Below are 20,224 nucleotides of genomic sequence, written 5' to 3'. Positions count from 1 at the left end.
TTTTTCGTTAATTATATAGTTCTGAGAACTTGAAGATTTTCATTAATTAGCGACATCAGAATTCTGATGATCTACGAGGTTTTCCAAACTTCGTTCAGCAGCAATGTTTATGACAAAACTGAGATCCCTTATCTTCCTAATTACTTGACGTTAATTCGATAAACAAGTTAGACTTCCTCTCTAGAGCAATGCGAAAATCAAATAATTTTACCGCTTGATGTTAGGTCTAACGGAAAACGTTAAAAGTTGCAAAAAAAATGTTCTCGCAAACCACCCCCTTAAAAACATTGGTCTTCCAATCTAGTAATGTTGAATATTGTAGAATGTTCTCAGAATTTCCGCTAAATGTGTGTTCAAAATTTATTCTTGTTTTGTGTGTATATAGTTTTATCCTGTAATCGAAATGGATTACATTTCGATATGTTTTTATAAGTACTATGCGTTGTCTTGATCTCTGTAACACTAAAATTGTTCATAATCACGATACCGAAACTAATTTTTCTGTGAAATTTCGATGATTAATTATGACAGCGCTCTCACCCAAATACCCAGTTAGTGCGCCTCTTGCAGTGCAGTGTAGGCATTACTTAATGGTCTTTGCAGCTTCCATTCGGCCCACAGCTGCACCCCCTTTCATTCCTTTTACTGCACCTCCGTTCATATTCTCTTCCTTCCATCTGACTTTTCACCCTCTCTAGCGAGGTTTTCCTCCTTTTACGGCTTTCAAACCTTCCCACTGTCAATTTCCCTTTCAGCGCTGAATGACTTCATAGGTCCCAGTGCTTGGTCTTTGGCTAAATTATATATTCTGTGTCTGGTGAAAAATAGTAATAATGATGGCACTGAACTAAGGAACCTCCGTAACGAGGGTATAATATTGACAATTATAAGCCACAGTAGTGTTAAACATATATTTTTGTCCAGTGTTAAAAATTACTAGGAGAGACTTTCGGATACTGCTCCGTATCCCTCTTCAGTCCTACTGGATGGTAAAACAATGGAGGGAGTGTTACGACAGCGCAAAAAACTAGTTCAAGGCGGATGCTTTTAAGTGTTGGTCAGGTAACCCCTGTTCGGTTGTTTCTGTTGGCGAGACGGCTGGAACGGCGAAGTGGTCGTTCAGCTCAGCATGCACTCCATCGATGCCATGACTTTCAGCTATAGCGACGTCAGTCATGATGGCATTAATGATAAAATGTGGTAGAGAAACACTTTCAACATGAAACACTCGATGTTACCCAGCGAACCCCGTCAGTAAGATTCTGAGGCATCGGATCCTAGACGTTTTCATTTTCATAACAAAGTAATGCAATCACTAATGGACTCATTTCCTCCTGCAGGTTCAAGGAAGCTCCATCCGTCGTCATAACGATGGTTTCGTGGCCTACGCACGTTCGGCTGAGGTTGGAGGACATGAAATCCGCGATAGTTTTGGCGGGAATCCCAACCAACTTCCCGATCGGCGGTCCGATGTCGTATGTGCTGCAGATTCTCTCCACGAAGTTGAATTTCACGTAAATATTATTATCGTTGTACACCGCCGCGTTAAGATCGTATTTTGTCAGGTTTTTTTTCATCCTTTTTATTTTTTGCCAAGAAAATAACGATGCTGATAGTCCTTACTATGCAAAGCTCAGAGCATATTCATGCATACATTTTTTTTAAATATACAAAAATAGAGTACCTTTAGTCTTATTTTCGGGGAAATGCATGACGTCCTCAGGATAAGGACTATCCATCTTGACTCTCTTACTTTATCGTCAGTTTCGACGCTGTGGCTACACTCCTAATGATAAAATCCTTTGCAGTGTCGCTATATATATAAGTATACAGTTATATAATTTTTAATAACATTCTGTAACATTACCAGGATGCATTTGTGGTATATTTCTCCAACTTTTATTATTATTGTTGTTGTTGTTGTGTTGTGTTGATTCAGAGATCCAGGAAGGGAATCTTAACAAGTTGATAAAAGCCTATAGTATCCAAAGCCTTTGTATTACGGTGATATTCGCTTCCTTCTTGTAGCTACAAACAATATAAGAGAAACTAAATAATTAAAAAAATGCAGAAGCGATAAAAGTTTTAGATGTAAAACGAAAGACAAGTAAAAAGTTACAACCTGTTGGCTTTACATGTCAACTTCCTAAGAGATTCTGTTGCGGTTGTAGACCATTTATATTTGAAGTTTGAACACTTGTCGAAAACATACAGAGATGAAAGGTGCTTAGATTATTATTATTATTATTTGTCCAGTTTTCTTCATGGTTGATTCCATTTCCATGACAAACTTGACCGAATTATCGCCTTGGTCTTTTTCTTTAGGGTCAGAGGCATAATAGTGTCTCAAGAAAGCAATATTGTTCTAGGACCAGATTTAAGTGATTTTCACCAATTAAGGTTACAGGATGTTGCAAAATTCGAAACAACGAAATGAAAATTATCGTGATCTATGTTGAAGGAGATAAATTGCAAGATATTTCACAAAAAGAATTTTCATTTTGACTTTTGTTGTGATTTACAATAAAACTAAATTTGTATTTAAACACTTTCATTGCAACAATGTGCAGTCAGTTTAGATTTGGCAATCGTGTACATTGACTTTTCACTAATTGTATTTGTTTAAATTTTATTTATTTTAAGTAATTCGAATAATCTCTGCAATATAGTTTTGTCTTTTATTTTCTTTGTATAGTCGCCCATGACCTGGTTGGAAAAATATTAATTATGAGAATTAAGTAATAGTGTGTTCAGTTGCTCTATCTCTCCATCTACACACTTAAACACAGTTTATGTGTTCTTTTAAGCACAGTGGAAGGATTTCACTCTGAAATGAAGCAGCTCGTTGTCTTAGCTACACACACACACACACACACACACACACACACACACACAAGGTAAATTTGGACAAATTGCTCAAAGCTGGTAAACGGAATATTCTCTTCTGATCTGCAGGTACAAGCAGGTAGTTCCTCCTGATGTCACTTTTGGAGTCCGGTTACCCAATGGATCTTGGAATGGAATGATCCGCCAGGTGTTTGAAAAGGTTGGTATTCCTTGTTAACACTGTTGGTGGTCCTGGCAAACACTGAAATCAGTGACCGAAAGATTGTTAGGCATAAAACTCCAAAACTACAGTGTTGGGAGCTGATATGCTAGCTAAACACCAAACTAGTATCTAAGTTGGGTGTAGCTCTGTGAGAAATGACTACGTATGGGTAAGGTGCAGATATATTTATATACATACCTACATATATATATATATATATATAATAATATATATATACATATAACTATATATATAATATATATAATCTATATATATATATATATATATATATTTAGATATGATATATATATATATATTATAGATATATATATATATATATATATATATATATATATATATATATATATACATATAGATATATATGCTTAAATCTAGCTTAGGGTCTAAGCTGCGAGGTTCACTGACTATCACCAAAATTACGCAAACTTTTAGGCGTCTTTATAATCTCCAATTCATTGGCATGATCTGTCTTGACAGTTAGCTATTGTGAGCTCTAAGTTATAAGTGAATTGCGTCTATCGACGGAATTATAATGTTTACATTTGTCAGATTGAAATCCATACGGGGTTATTTCTATGTACTTCGTAAGTTTGAGTTGTTTTGAGAAACCCAAGGTATATAAACTTTCTTATTCTATATACCTTGGAGAAACCGTTCAGTGTCTTTTGTGACTGAACGTTACCATTGCATGTTAAACAAAATTCTGTAAACAAACGTTATTGAAAAGCTCTGCATGCATCTGAATATCATATTTTTCAAAACGTAAAATTGTTTGTGTAGCTTTTGTGTCGTATTTTGAAGTAAATACAAGTTGCTTCCTAAAATCTAGCACATAGAAATGGACTCATAGTCTCCCTCCATTTTTTTTAACCGCCCCTCTCTCTCTCTCTCTCTCTCTCTCTCTCTCTCTCTCCTTCATCACATACTGAAACAGGCTTTTAAATGATTCAGTTGGGCAGTGACGGAATACGTATCATTAAGTCTGCGTGTGTATGTTTCTCGCATTTAACGTTAGTTGTCCCAAAAACACTTGTCTAGGAGATGTAATGATTTGCTCTTTAACCTAGGACGGCTCAAGAGGACTCAAGGCAGAAGCAGAGAGGGTGAATGATGTGAACCCAACAAAGGCAAAATCATAACTCACTCTTCTCAGACAACCGAAAAAGTAATACAAAGCAAAAATGCCTCATTGGTTGGTTTATATGTCATTGGTGGCTCACTGGAGGCTTTGGCGTCGCCACATATTTATCATATCCGGGTATTGATATAAACTAAACAATGAGCTCCTCAGCTTGATTAGTATTTGACTGATTTATGGGTCAGTCTTAGAAATCAGCTTTCAGGTTTTAGGATTGAAAGAGAAAATTTACCTTTGTGGCGATGTTCTCAAATTCTAATGTATAATTTTATGCCTAATTTTGTTTACTTCTTGAAAATAATATAATTTTATTCTATTTCATTGCCGCATTATCTAATACAGGCTTATAAGCCATCTCAAAGAAAGCCTTGGTGTCTGATCCCGTTCTAAAGAAAGTTTTAATTTGAATATTACATCAATAGTAGCAATTTCCTTTCATTCTGATGCTCACTTCAGCTTGTTTACTCTTCCTCAGGAGGTCGACATGGCGCTGGGACCCTTCCAGGTCATTGAGAGCCGAAACCAGGTCGTAGACTTCTCTACTCCGTTCTATTTTGACACCCTGTCCTTCATGGTAGCCAGAGGAAGCGACAAGATCGACCCCTGGGGTTTTCTTATGCCTTTCAACCCTAATGTGTGGGGAGCGTTCTTCCTGTGCCTCCTGGCCATTTGTCTGGCTCATTTCGTGTTTGACCTCACCGAGAATCCACCTACGAGACTAGTGCACAAGTTCGGGAGCCTTTTATTCGACTATATTCGACCTCCAATTAACCAAAGTTAGTGGGTATATATTGTCTCGTTTGTTTGCATCTTGGGGAGTTGACGCAAAACGTCATTGTCGACTTTTACAAAAATGTTGCCACAGATGGGCCTCGTTATTAGCAACGACCAATTTAATTTTGAGAGATACTAAAGTAAGTTTAGATTGGTGGATTACTAAGCCTTGTTGGATTTTGAAGTCTTCGAATGCTCCGTTTTGTGTGTGTGTGTGTGTTTTTTTATATATCGGCGTTTAAATATTATCAGAGCGAAGGCATCACGTTGATTTTGAAAAGAAGTCAAGTGTCTAGGGAAAGTCACGATATGCCATTTTCCTTTTATGGGCATTGTAAAATATGGAAATATTTGGATGATTATGAATTTTTCGTATGCCTCAGCAAGAAACACTGTACAGCATTGTGTGTGAAGATATGCAAAGAGAGAGAGAGAGAGAGAGAGAGAGAGAGAGAGAGAGAGAGAGAGAGAGAGAGAGAGAAACGTTTAAGAAAAGACTAAGTCGGTTATGACATTGAATGTTGGGTATATTTTAGGAGGAAAAATTACAAATTGTTTGCGTTACAGATTTTAAATGGCGGTAATTCATCAATATAGACTTTGTTTGAAGAACATAATATATACAGTATGTATATATATAGATTATTTACATGTACGTTTACTTTTGGTATTTTTTACTTCTTATGATTTCTTTACAAATCTTACAAGTCACATTCGGTAGATATAGTATTTATCAGTTAGGTGCAGAACGGAAGACCGTTGTAACATGGAATTATGCCACAGCACGACCGACAAATGCAGGTCAACGAGCATTATTTTCATTATTGTTTTTCTGTCTGTCATTGACGAGTTATATAAACCAAAATGGAGCGGGCTAGAGGACAAAGAAAATGGGATTGCCCCGTGTTCAACATGATCTAGTGTTTATTATACTTTCCAAAGTGCTTTGGTACCTCTGTCCCCCGTTGGATTTCTGTTGACGTCAGCAGTGAAATATCCCTTAGTGGTCAGTTGACTGGCGTGGGCCATGGCTGTGGTTATGGATTTCTCAGGAACTAGATTATCACTTTTGGAATTGAATTAGATTCAGTTAATTATTTGTTTATTATTTGCGATCATGGAGACCCTTTCATGTCATTAAGTAATCACCTCTATCGTGAATGTTCCTCAGATCGTAAAATTGATGGGTGTTTTGCGTGAACCGTGAAATCTTAATAGTGTTGTGCTCATTGCAATCCACTAAATTTGTATTCTATGGATGGCACTTTATTAGGCTGCCGTTTTTGCTATAATTGCAGTACGTGCCAACTAGTCCTGCACTAAAGTTAATGTCTGCATTAATTCGTCATGCGACTAACTAGACAAAACTACAGACACTGGCTTGCAAAAGGAATGAAACAAACATTACTTGTTGCCTGCTGCTGGACCTCGATGAATGCATCAGTTGATATTTTGGAAGTTTACTGTAAGAATGTGACGTTGACTGTTGTGTTGTTTACACACACACACACACGCACGCACACACACAAACACATATATATATATATTATTTGTCTAACCAGACCAATTACTCAAATTTATAGACTCATGGAGCTTCCCCAAAGAGTTTGTTTTCATATGACAGGCGACATTGAAAAGAAAAAGTAGAAACGGACGAAAAGTAACAGGCAGAAGCTATGCAGTTGGGGACTAAGAGACTGGAAAAAATGATAAAAATAGGACCAGGTTTAATGCGCTAGTCAAACCTCTCTGTAGGTCCTGATTCTGTTTACGTTTATGATATCCACAGGTGGCTGTTGTAACATACTTTCAGAAGTAGTGTATGTGAAAATTAGAGCCTCTTTTTAAACAACCTTGGCAGCCAAAAGTCAGAAGCTGCTCCTTAAGTGAAAAAAAAAATCGAAAGAAATGTTTTGATTTAATAAATAAAGTTCATGTACCGTACTCTTACCTTCCAGCTATTCGCAAGAAAGTGAAAAAGAACTGGAATCGACCTTTGTTGGGCTCGTGGGCAATCTTGGCCCTGTTGCTGAATTTCTGTTATGTGGGAAACCTTCAGTCACTGATGGCCCTGAGATACATCCCGCATCCAATTCAAACTGTCAGGGACGCCATCGAAGCAACGAACAGGAAGTTGATAATTGAATATCATACTTCTTACTCAGATATCTTAGGGGTAGGCTAATCATGAGCTATTTCTTCTCTTGTTTAGGGAAATAAATGCAGAGAGGAAGGTTAGTGAGCAAATGAATCTCAGAGTAAGGGATACGAATGGAGGGACCAGCGACGATGGAATGATTACTCAGAAGAGTTGCTTAATGCAGAGGATATAAGAAAGGCAGACATGCATAATGTAAGAGTGGAAGGGATTAATTTAAGTTTAGCAAGTTTGTGGAAGTGTCTGCTTAAAATGTAAGTTAGAAGAGTTGAAGAATGTAAATGGGATACTGGTTGTTGAGATTAAGTGCATGTTGATGAGGTAGAGCAGTAGTCCTACTGAATAGTTAACCAAGATGTGTGAGTATTTGTCAGAGAGAAAGATTTCATTTTTATGAGGAAAAAGGTGATAGAGGCGATTGTAACACTTACAAGGGCATGACATTATTTACGTAGTACACTTAGGAAGTCATATTGGTAAGCTTTAGTTAACAAGTAGGTCAGATAAAAGCAGGATTGATTTTGGGAAAAAATTGGTTACTACAAGGAAGAGGGCGAATGGCTCATTGTTTTGGCAAGGAGTTATGTGGAAGGTTTGTGAATACAAGAGAAGGATCTTCATAGTATCCATGGGCCAAGCTGAAGTACATGTTAGAACTGATAATACGACGTGGAAGTTGTTGAGGATGTATTGTGTAGAAAGTAATGGAGTTAGAGCCATCATGATTTTTCTCGCCAAAAGCAAAGCCTGTATTCATATGTAAAGATGGAGATGTGATTGATTAAGTAAGAGTACAAGGGATCCACTAAAAGGCGCGATATGTCCGTGGCTGTTTGATAGTTTTATGAATGTGGTGATGAGAGATGTCAGTGCAGGTTTCCCGGGTAATCAGGTGGAATTCGAAACTGAACGTTCTAAGCGTAAGGTTGCAAGGATTAATATGAAGCAATGAATGCCAGTATGGGTTGTGGATGAATGGAAATGTATGATTCATAATCGTATTTGGGAGTAAATGTTACTGATAACGGTAGGATGAGAGAAAGGTCAATGACACGGCATTGACCAAGGGATGGTTTGTGAGATAAGACGATTGTTTGTAGTTTGCAGCAATTAGAATGTATACAAGAATTTAGCCAACTCCTCTATGGAAAAAAATATGGATATAAAGGATAGCAAAGCGTTGAAACCTTAGAAAGATATTGAGTTAATTGCACCTTTTTTATATATTGAACGGTTGGGATGTAGATGCTACCAAGATGCGACGAGGACTGTAGCATAGGTAGTGATTTTGTAGCATGGATAGAATTGACTGAGATAAGTAAGTGAAAAGTAAATATGATCCATAAGTGTTGAGAGGAAGGATAAGGAGACCGAGAAAGTTCTGGCTCGGTTATGTGAAAGAAATATAAGAAATAAGTGTTTTGGTATCAAGGAAGCACAAGTGTTTGCATGGAATAGGCAAGTGGCACATTGAGTAGGATGACTGATGCACTGCGTTTCAAGCCATTGACTATTTAAGTATATATGAAGCGGCAGATATTGCTAAAGTTTTTGCACGGGGCTTGACAGTTGATTCAGCCTATCTTAGGTCTAAACGATCAACCCTTTCGGATTTTTTGTTTGCAGCAAAACTCGTCTGTGACAAATCACATGCATGAGCTAAGTAATGTTTGGTTTTCATCATTATAACATTACTTTTCATGTTGTAATGCTTGTTTTGATATCATTCCGTAACTGGACGATTGTGTTTTGTCACGATATGCTCTTGAAATAAAAACTACAAAAGTAAGAAGGCAAAATGAAGTTAACCAAAAACGTTTCTGTATACAATGTAATTTCACATTACTGAGATCTCGATTAACGGTAAAATTATGTTATTACTCCATTAAAATCATGAACAGTCAAGTACAACCTTTCATGTCAAGTTTCGCTGCACCGTCTGTTGTCTTATTCCCCAGAGGATTCCTTCAGGAGACCTCAGGAATCTCGACGACCAGGGAAAGGCCGGACGGTATGTGAACCTCAAGATGAAAGATTTCATGAGCTATTATTCTCTCGTTAGAGACAAAGGCCACATCCAAATATTCGACGTCACAACCTCTCTCTTGTACTTTAACGAGTACTTCACTAAGACAGGTAGGGTGGTGGTATATAGTATTATGGTGAGTTTTTATACCTTTCTATAATAAATTCTGCAAGTAATTTGCATATCTATACTTTCATATTTATTTGGATTTTGTTTTTTTAAATTTTTGTAGTTATGATTTTGTTATTAATAGATTTGCTTGCAGTATTATAATTTTCAGATTTTAAATCTTACATTTTGTGATTTATGTTTGTGTGAATATAATGATTTTGTCTAATATTCTTTTAACGCTTTAACAACAGGTAGATGTGATTTCTACATAGCTAAAGAGAAGTTCATCCCGACGCAGCATTCCATGGTCAACCGGAAGAATAGCCCACTCACACCAGCCATCAATGCCAGGTAAGAGAGCTTCCTTCAGTTTGTTTTGAGAATAAAGACGGTACAATGCTCGCTCACTCAGTTAAAGGATGTGGTTTTACTAACTTCGTTGTATGTACCTTTGAACTGTTTGCTCTCTGCCGTGATGTGAAGTGTCCTTGTTGTATTTATTGTGTCAAAGGTTGTAAGGAATTTGCAGTTCAACAGTTAAATCTAATAGATATATCGATATTCTTTCTTAGTTCTTTGCCGTGGTGAAAGGAGGACTTTCCATACTGTATACATTAAAAAAAAAAAACTTTGGCTTGCAAGTGAGTAGATAGCAGAGGTTTGAATCAGGAAGCGCGTTAATTGACGCAATAGGAAAGCTAGGAAATAATATTAATAGCTAGAAGACTATCTTGAAGAAGCAACCATAATAGGCAGATGATTTGATAGCCGTGGTTGTAGGTCGGAGGATGTTTTCCAGCCTCGTAAAAGTCTGAATCAGCAAGCTGAAGCTGCATTCTTGCACAGAGGAGCCACAAATTACCGTTTCCTTCTGATATGCAACACAGGAATGATCGCGCTATAGATATATCTGTAGGCCTATCTTCGAAGTGGATAATGAGAGCACATAGTGTAACTCAAGATTTGGGTAAAATAGGTTCGGGTATGTGGTTACCTTTCTTTCCTTGTTTGTTGCAAGGTGTAGCAAGTTGCAATAATTCCTGGGTGCTCCTCGGTGCAAAGGCAGCAAAAGGGCTTTGGAGAGGAAAGTACCTACTATGAGATTCAGGGTCTCTGTAACACGGTTTTTTGGACTTTGCGCCTTGTCAAAGCATCGGATATAGCTGAAAGTTGACATATGTATATTTTACAACCACACACAAATTTTGTCATCATTGTCAATAACCTAAACCCGATAGTTTTGATTTTTATAGAGTAAAAATGAACTAGCCGACGCCATGGCCAATGATTGCGAGCCAAGAGTCGAAAAACATTCATTACGTAAGCAAGGTAAACAAACACCTTCTGACTAAATGTTGCCCCGCCCATCCACCAGACAGAAATGCCATCGGCTCTGAAACCCAAAGACTTTATGAATGGCGGAACGATACATAGATGTGGGTGCTAGCGTAGTAATACTACTGTAGCAATAGTGCCGCAACAGTATAGCAGTAATATACATGAATTAAACGTTTAAACCAACTGCTGGGATCCTTGAGGATCGTTTAGCACTTCTTACAACTACTCGAGAAATTAGTTTTTATAGCCAGAAGTTAAATTTTCTAATCCAACAATGCCCATGGTAGCCTTCAGTGTTATCCGGAATTATAACGAGGCGAAAGTGGGTGGAGCCTCATGAAGTCACCATTCTGACGATAATTATTGGTGAAGGTTTAAAGCCAATATACGGTACCGGCTATTTTTTTTTCAGTAAATAGGTAGATAGCCAATAAATAAAAATTGCTTGACATTGGATATAGCAGTTATCAAATCATCTTGTCTACTATGTTTTTGGTAATTACCAACTATTCCCTACATCTTGTCAATCTGATTGTGACCTATAAAGTAGACTGTAATTTCTTTGGAAACTTATTTTGGGAGTTAGACTAATAATCGAAGTGTTTTTGTATTTATTAACATATTTTGTTGGTTTGTTCATTATGACAATTATCAGTGGGGAGGTTGGCCAGAGTTCAGAAAGGTGTACTGCTTTGCTTGTATTTAAATTTGTATGTCATTGTTGCAGAGGTTTAGCCTTCGTTACGTACAGCCAATCATCCATCGAGAAAGAGGGAAGAAATGATGTCATAAGTTACGTAACGAGTGCGTTCGAAACCTTTTCTCTGAGTAAGTTGGCCCGTCTTCAAAAAAGGTCACTTTTACATTATAAGTACCAAATTTATTCAACCTACGTAGTGCAGAATACACTCAAAATTTATGTGTTGATATAATATGTATTCTGAATAAGCGTTATATTATGAAATGCATAGATAAAAAGTTATTGCGAAAAAAACCGTGTTACAGAGGCCCTGAATCTCATAGTAGAGGGGTGTTAACGGTAAGAAATTTTAGGGCCGGTTCCGAATATTGTGGAAACAGGGATATGGAACAGAAAATGAACCACTGCTCATCCCTCACCTTTTATTGGGTTTATTATTCAATGGGATTATATTTGTTAAAATATGCAGAGAAATAGTTTTTCTCTTGAATTTTACTTGTATGCTGCATTTAAGATTGTATGTATGTATGTATGTATGTATGTATGTGGTATATATATATATTATAGATATATTATATATATATATATATATATCATATATATATACATACATACATATATATACATATATAGATATATATAATTATATATATATATATATATATATATATATATATATATATATATTTGTGTGTGTGTGTCGAATCTACTGGTCATTTTACCAGATACATATGTAAATGTAAAAGCCTTCTCGTGGTCAGGTCGGCAAGGTGACCTCGTCGTGATTATGGTATCGCAGGTTCGAAGTCGGATCTCGAGGCTTTGTAGTGGCAAGCGTATCCAAGTAAGAGCAAAGAATTTGGGAAGTTAAGAGGGCATTGTGGCTATTACATTTATATATATATTGTGACGGAGCGTTCCAAATGCCTGGTTATTTCACTTACCAATCATAGAATTCAAAGTCACAGCAGCCAGATACTTGAGCTTTCATAACAGATAAAATACGGCTGAGTACCTAAAGGCAACAGTGATCCCTTGAAAGTTATTTATCATGCAAGAAATCACACTAAGTTCATTAAAACAAGTTTGAGGTATTCATATAGGCTTAAGTTAATTACAGGGCATCATTCCATCAAACGACTTTATCTATTATCTACCCACACAGCATAAGATTCTAGACCCTGTTCTAAGTAAGCACAGAGATTAGGCAGCGGATATTCTGTGATAGTGTATGTATATTATATATATATATACATATATATATATATATATATAATATATATATATATATATATATATATAGATATATATATGTATATATTATACATATATATGTATATATATATATATGATATATATATATATATATATCGTATATATTATATATATACATATATATATATATATATTACCTGACTTTTGTTCCTCTTTTTCGTAAAGGGAACTTTTTATTTGTTTGGGTGAGTTAAACTTACAAACTACTTTGTTGTTGTTCATCTTCTTGCTGTTGTTGTTCTTGTTGGGACTTAGGAAACCCGCATGGAAATGTCTAAAAAGATCTGAAAAATGTCTTTTGCGTTGAGTTAAAGATACAGGAATTTTAGGATATGATATTTATGATTCGTTTATTAGAATGAAAATGTTAAAAAATAAATAAATAAATAATTAACATGTTAAACACCACAGAACAATTATTTCTAATAAAATGTAGTGTATCTATTTTAATTTTCGTTGGTGAAAAAACGTTCTATTTGACCATAGATCACGCCTTGTAGTCTGTGGAAACGTGCTCTTTATTTTTTATTATAATCTTTATTTCTCCCAACAGAATTCACCGTATAGTAGAAGCCGGTCTGTATAAGTTCTGGGTCTTCAGGAACAGCTACAACATAACGGCCTGTGCAAATCCACCAATGAAAGTCGTGAAAATGGATCCCATTGGCATTGGCAGCATTTGGGTAAATTATTTTTTCCGTAGATGCGTAGCGTCTGCTTTGTAGTTACATCTATTTTCATCCATCGTAGCATTAGGTAATGACAGTAATGTTTAGTGCGCATAACATCTGGTTAATGTTTTTGTCTTTATTGTTTTTCTTTTTCTTAGCATCTTGGCAATAATCTCTTATGTGTATGCATGTGGTACCAGACTACATATTATGATAGGCAATGAAAGGACAGGCAGTTTGGTGAAGAGTACTGCATCAGATGCTACAGAAAGACTGACTCCTTTACTTTTGCTTTATTTTGTTTAATCTTTAGCAGAAAACCCTTATGGACAGAGTCAACAGACTATACACCCAAGAGGGCTCCAAAGGGAAGTCAGCTCGCGGAGATAGAAAAGTTATATGAAAAGATAAATATATAAATATCAAGGAATATAAAATAAAACTGATACTCCTGAAATCTAGGATACTTCAACAGGAAGCAGGAATGAATTTGTTGCTCGCTTCGTAAAGATAACATCTTTCAGTGCTTTTTTTTATTTCATTACAACGACTTCTTAAGTTCAAATGTATATAATTCAATGTAGAATTCTCTGGCCATTCCGCCAATATAAATATGTACACACGCAGACTACGTCTGTGCACATTATCATTCATATGTCTGTAAAGAAACACAAATTGTCGATCTCTGCATTCGGACCCCTGTTGTTGTTGTTGTTGTTGTTGTTTGAGATTAAGCTGGCCTTATTCCAGCACGGGCTCTTGCTCACAGAGCCGCCCGTAGGTCACATTGAATATTTTGCAGGTGGAAAGGTGATTTTAAGGATATGTGGTGAGCCTTTGTTGTGATATCAATGGATTATGCAAGTGAAATGATATGGGTTTTCAAATGTGAAATGAAAGGTGAACAGGCAAGGTTACAAACCCCTTTAAGCCCTAAGGTACCCATCAGTAGGAGAAAAAGATCGATAGTAGCTCAGTCCTGGCGAGTCAGAGGTACTATATAGCCAATAAGGAAATCGAAAATGTGTTCGTCGTTAGACTTGAGGCGGCCGAAAAACGGAGGGGAAAGGAAGGTTGTTTAGCAGTAGAAAAAGATGATTGCCAACTAAATAGTTAACAGTTTATGATCGTGGAGATAGCGATAATTCTCGACGAGGAGGCAGTCATGGATATCAAATTCATATTTCATGGTCTCTGCACAGATTTCCTTAGCCAGCGTCGTTGAGAAGCTTTTCCTGGCTTCTTTCACTGTTTTGATTAAAAGTGCTTCAAGCTCTGTGACACATATCCGTCCGCACCTGTCATTGTATACCCCGCGCTCGGGCAATAAGGTTACGGACTGCTCTAGGAGAAAGAGCCCGTGCTGGCATAAGGCCAACTAAATCTAAAGCAACACAACAACAATAAAGCATTTACGGGCTGCTCTAGGAGCAAGACCCCGTGTTGGTATAAGGCCAGCTAAATCTAAAACAACAAGAAGCAATAAAGCATCAGTACCCAGCTACCTGTCTCTCTCTCTCTCTTGTCTTCACAGCTTAAATATATAGAGATCAAAAGACTCCACAACTGCGCTAGGCAAACTGTTTCACATTTTAGTTTTACCGAAGATAAAACTCCTAGCAAACTTAGTAGTATTAGTCCTGTTGCTAGAAAACGACAGATTAACAGCAGCAACCTGCCTATGATGCAAAGGATGTTTGTCGTTGTAGTTCATTTTATGCAAAAACACATAATGAACTCACTTTACGTTTATTCCACAAAGCAATATTAAGAGTTGGAAAAATAAACTAGACTGATGACATAACTGTCCAAGAGTCTGAGAGAAGTACTTCAAACAAGGAAGAAGAAAAATTAAAACATTAGATATAATAACTTCATCCTGAAACATTCTCAAACATTTCCACTAGATACCAACTTTTTTGAGAAACCGAGGAAGCAATATTACATACATGCTTCTCAAAAGTTCATTTCTTATCAAATGTTACACCTAAAATCTCAAGAGAGTCACTGCATTTAAAACCGTACCATTTCAGTTTAAATCATGATGCAAAGGCAAAGGTGTTCTGGATAGACTACCTATCATACTTTGAGTTTTAGAAGGGTTAGGCTTCATGCCCCAAAGCCTACTCCATCCATAAATCCATGACAGATTTCCATTCGAGGAGAAGGAACGACTACTACAATAGTAGCTTCATCGACGTATGCAATAGGTTTGTTCTCCAGTCCTTGCAACAAGTCACTAGTATAGATAATAAATGGCAAAGGTTCAAGGACATTGCCTTTAGGGACACATGAAATGACATTCCTAAAGCTGCTATACTGGCCATCATCAACACAGACCATTGGGTTCTGCCTATTAAAAGAACCATTTAAAATATTAATAAAATATCCATCAATTCCCAATAATCTTAGTTTTGTAGATAAGAGCTTCGTGATTCAGAGGGTCACAGGCTGCCCTAAAATCTAGACCGACCATGTAAGTCTGCACCCTCATCAAGAGCACTCTGCAAGAAGTTAGATATAGACAAGAGAGCATCGCAAGTACCAAAACCTTTACGAAAAACTCACAAAGATGCTTAGAGAGCAGCTGCTTAAAAGCCTCAGAGAGACACTGCGAATAAAAGGGAGGCCTATCAAAACCCATGGGAAAGTTAGGTTGTCAATATCCAGAAAATGTTGGAAATTACCTAGACATCTCTCTCATGGATCTGCAATAACACACTCAGAAGATGGGAAACTGCCCTCTGTTCGCCTGAGGATTGGACACACCACGGGTTTAACCCCTGGATTTCTTATGAACAATCAACCCCAGGTCTCCTATAGCAGGTATTGTGTGTCTTAGTCTTGGAGACCTAAGGAGCCAATTTCTCTCTATATGTCGGGAGGGCGACGGCAATTACCTCTTCTCTAGTGTTCTTAGAGAGGAAGTAAATTGTTACCTTGGTGATATATTTAATTTCATAGAAGGGGCTGGACTTATTAACAAAATGTAGTTTGTTTTGAATGGCACACTGTACTGTCACGAGAGCTTTTATGACTTCAATTAGTTTGATAACGTATGAAATGTATTTTTCATACCATTTTATATTTTTTTAAGAAAAGTCATTTTGTCGTTATGACACCAGATATTCAATCAATCACTTTATGTGTATGGTGTGTGTACAATATCTGGGGGATTTCGGTTCTTGGTTCCATTTTAGCTTTTTTATCGTGAATTTAAACTGTATTATATACTGTTCCCTTAAAAACTTTTGTTTGTAATTACGGAAACGATTTTTTTCTCAAAGAAGGCAAATTATTACATGACTTTCTCATAGCACTGTAATAGTTTTCCATGTAAGACGCTCCCTGTCAAAAGTTTCCCTTCATGACGTCAACGGTCATTTTGTTAGCTAAGTCTTTTGAAAAGAAAGAGGATTCATCGGGTTGGTCTTCGAGTTCAAGATTTTTGTGGAAGTAGTATAGCGTTTCAAAGTGTTACAGATATCTATTGTTTCGAGGAAGCCTAGAAAACTAATCATTTCTCATAAACATTACTCGAATATCATATACTCATTCAGTCTCTCGAAATAGTCCCTACGCTTGTCGTGAGTTTACAAATATATTCTCACCATTGTCTCCCGGCTTATTTGAAATTGTTACTAATATACACAAAACGAATTTCCTTCCAGGGCCTTGCTGTGATTTGGGCAGCCGGTATGACCATTGCTGCCATCGCCTTCACTGGAGAGATGGCAGTTGCTTGGCTGAACAGAGACAGCCTGTCGGAAGATACGAAATAGCTGCGCGGGAGACGACGTCGTGACACTCCCCTGATTCCTCCTTGATTTCAGACCCAGGAACGCCCTTCGATGCCTTCTGATAATAATTTTTGTAGATGCTCTTTTTATAACCATTACTAGATCCATTTGCTTGCGAAAACTTAAGACAGAAATATCTGAAAGTATTTAGAATACAGAAGAGATGTAGTATCTCAGATTTGTAAGAATTTCAAAGGCATTGTTTTGTTGTAATGAACTTTTCAGGCTTCCTAGAGCCCTCTTGCAAATGACATTTTTGGACGAAATTTGAATTCGTTTAGTTCAGTATTTTTGTGGAATGTGGGATGAGAGGCCCTGAAAAGGACAGGGGATGTATATACATATGTGTATGGTAAGGAAAAGGGACATTATTCAATTTAAAATTTATGATGCATATGAAATTCGAGTAAGATGATTATGCCTCTGATGATAATGAAGAGAAGCCTCAAGCACTGTGAACGAGTATGGCGGTGTTTGCAATAAGAGGAAATTTAATGTCATGCTAGCAAGAGCAAGAGCAATGTTATTGGGTAAATGAAAACCAGGAAAATGGAGCAATGAATGTCAGTAAGAATGGTAGGCGAATGAAAGTGGTGGATTCATATAACCATTTAGAAAGTAAATGTAAAGAATGACAATGCAATGACAGAAGTGGTGAGTCACAGAATGCGTGAAGTGAGGATGGAACCATTGTATACAAAGGTCTGAATGAAAGGAAGAATACCAGTAGTAGCAACAGTTGGGATGTGAATAAGAATAACTGACAGCATTTACTTATGGAATTCAAGTGTGGTGGTATAGTATGAATTACTGTTTGTGAAACATCCGCAGAGTAAGGAAGGTTGAAAGAGGAAGAAAGATAAGACGAAGCCGTCTAAACATTATCATAGCTAGAAAGGTGAATCAGAATTTCATGAGATGATTTGGTCATGTGGACAGAGAAGTTTCAGAAACTCATCTTATGCGTGTAAGACCATAAAGGAAAAAACAGACGTGAAAACAGTTTATGAAGATGATAATGGTCTGGTCGCGTGGACAGATTGAATGACGAAAAAGCATCAGATGGAGGGAAAAAATGAGTGGAACGGAATAGCCTTTATAACCCGGATTGCAGCTTAGAGGTAGTACATATGTACAGGGAGGTAGGCAAATAGGTAAGCGTGCTGTTGATGGGCTATTTATATAGTGGCAGATATTGTGGAAGTGTTATGCCCTGGGGATTCCGAGTCAATTCAACAGCTAAAGAATGGACGATGCAGTGGCTGTTCGTCTTGTTTTCCCGTGGATCCATCCCATTAGCGAAAATGGTTTATTAGTAACAAAATTTGTCAGTATGTTGAGGAGTCGGGAACCAGATTTTTTATTATTAATTATTTTATTGAATATATAAGGGGAACTTCCCTCGTTTAATAAAGTATTTGAGAAGAAGAGGAAAAGCGAATGGGGAAGAGTGAAGTAGTAAGAAAAATAATTGAAGTAGTACTGAAATAAACAAGTATTAGCAATCATAAACAAACAGATAACTACACAAACACTCAACAAGAAAGAGGTCCATGTTAAGTTCTTTCACAGTAAGAATCTATGTGAACATACGACTATTTTTGCTTCTAGCTACATATTTGTTTGTCCACCATTTCTGTGTAATTTATGTCGGATAAGTTGATCTCAATATAATGACAGCATGCCGGACAAGGTTACAGCCAAGTTTGTTTTATTAACCTAAACATTTTACATGTTTTAATAAGTTTATAAGTTTGCGTAAATAAAATAATCGACATTTTACCAATAAAATCTGAATTATTGTAATTGCAAAGTCTAAATGTTATGTCCAACAGGCAAATTTTCCTTGGGTGAGGCAAATCCAGAGAGGAATAAATGGTCACTGCTCTAGTCTTGAACTGCTGAGTCGAAAATGCACTGGAATCCTCCACAAACTTGGTCGTGTCATATGCCGACTAAGCAGTGAATTATGTAGTACCCGGTGGGTGGAACGCTTCCTAGCAGGACTGTTGTGATATGAAAGCAGCGGAATAACGGATCACTCTAGTATTGTGAATGAAATGAAAAAGAGTATAAACAATTAGAGTAATGCGTGGAATCAAGTGTATCAGTTTCGTCTTCACCTGGAGTGCCCGTGTGTTGGAGAAAGGTGGTATAAAATTCTCAGCTTAAAATCCAAATTTATCAATTTGCTACACTACTCTAATGTTGTTTTATTGATTATAGCATATACGAAAAGAAAACATCTTCACCAAGACTTCTCGATGACGTCATACGACCTCCAACCCGAGTCTAACTTGACTCTCTATCTTTGGCCAAGGTTTCAAATGTCCAAAATAATATATATATATATATAATATATATATATATATATATATATATATATATATATATATATATATTATATATATATGTGTGTGTGTGTGTGTGTGTGTGTAGGGCGTATATATGTATTAAATTCTTGCACTAATATAGATTTAGGAAAACGACATATAATACTCTTACGTGAGACAGTTTTCGTCATTTGCCTATTCACCAATAAATAATATATAAGTTTCTTTATAGCAACTGCACTACAGTTTTTTAGTAAGATTGAAACTGTCAGACAAATGCGAACTTTCCTAGTGACCAAACAAACGTAAGTAGAACACCTCCAAGACTAGACTAGAGCAGGCCGGGGTTCTTAATCTTTTGATGACTTCAGACCCCGCAATGAATAGCCCAGTATGGTTCCATACCCCCTTTATTTAAGTCCTATTTGCTGACAATATAACTTAATATAGGTACTTAGATTAATACATACTTTAGGTATGAATAGCTAGGAACAGAACATACAAGAAAATAAAAAGCATTTATAATTTTATATAGTTGTTTGTTTACAAAATGTACCCATGTGTACAGTGGCACATTAAGATCAAATATATACAAATTTCCAGAGATCAAGTTCCATACCCTCAGCATGTGGTTCTCATACCCCCAAGGGGTATGGATGCCCTTTGTTAGGAACCCCTGGACTAGAGGACGATGGGCATAGACTGGAGAGAGTACGATAGTCATTGCCTTAAATCAAATATATTTTCAAAATAATTTACTCATCTTGAAAGAACATGATTTTGGCTGTTAAGAAATCTCAGCTGTTTTTGCTTTTATTTTTCTTACATTA

The 20,224-nt window shown here is 36.7% G+C and overlaps 1 protein-coding gene across 1 annotated transcript; it reads left to right on the top strand.

The window, feature by feature from the left end:
• The first annotated feature begins 1,346 nt into the window (after window positions 1-1,346).
• Window positions 1,347-18,745, top strand: LOC135213925 (probable glutamate receptor). The gene is made up of 8 exons (XM_064248019.1): window positions 1,347-1,514; window positions 2,956-3,046; window positions 4,684-4,984; window positions 6,941-7,158; window positions 9,099-9,276; window positions 9,529-9,628; window positions 13,144-13,273; window positions 16,933-18,745. Exons 1-8 carry the CDS (start codon window positions 1,372-1,374, stop codon window positions 17,041-17,043), a joined length of 1,272 nt encoding a protein of 423 aa, XP_064104089.1. The 5' UTR covers window positions 1,347-1,371; the 3' UTR covers window positions 17,044-18,745.
• Window positions 18,746-20,224: the final 1,479 nt, after the last annotated feature.

This window comes from Macrobrachium nipponense, chromosome 43 (assembly GCF_015104395.2).
Source record: "Macrobrachium nipponense isolate FS-2020 chromosome 43, ASM1510439v2, whole genome shotgun sequence".
In the NCBI taxonomy this organism is placed as follows: Eukaryota; Metazoa; Arthropoda; class Malacostraca; order Decapoda; family Palaemonidae; genus Macrobrachium; species Macrobrachium nipponense.
The sequence above is the reverse complement of the archived record's forward strand: the minus strand, read 5'-3'. Positions and strand labels throughout refer to the sequence as shown.

Coding starts and splice junctions, on each gene's coding strand:
- LOC135213925 (XM_064248019.1), top strand. CDS start 1,372: ATGGTTTCGTGGCCTACGCACGTTCGGCTGAGGTTGGAGGACATGAAA. Junction 9,629..13,143: donor ACACCAGCCATCAATGCCAG/GTAAGAGAGCTT, acceptor TTCTCCCAACAG/AATTCACCGTATAGTAGAAG. Junction 13,274..16,932: donor TTGGCATTGGCAGCATTTGG/GTAAATTATTTT, acceptor ATTTCCTTCCAG/GGCCTTGCTGTGATTTGGGC.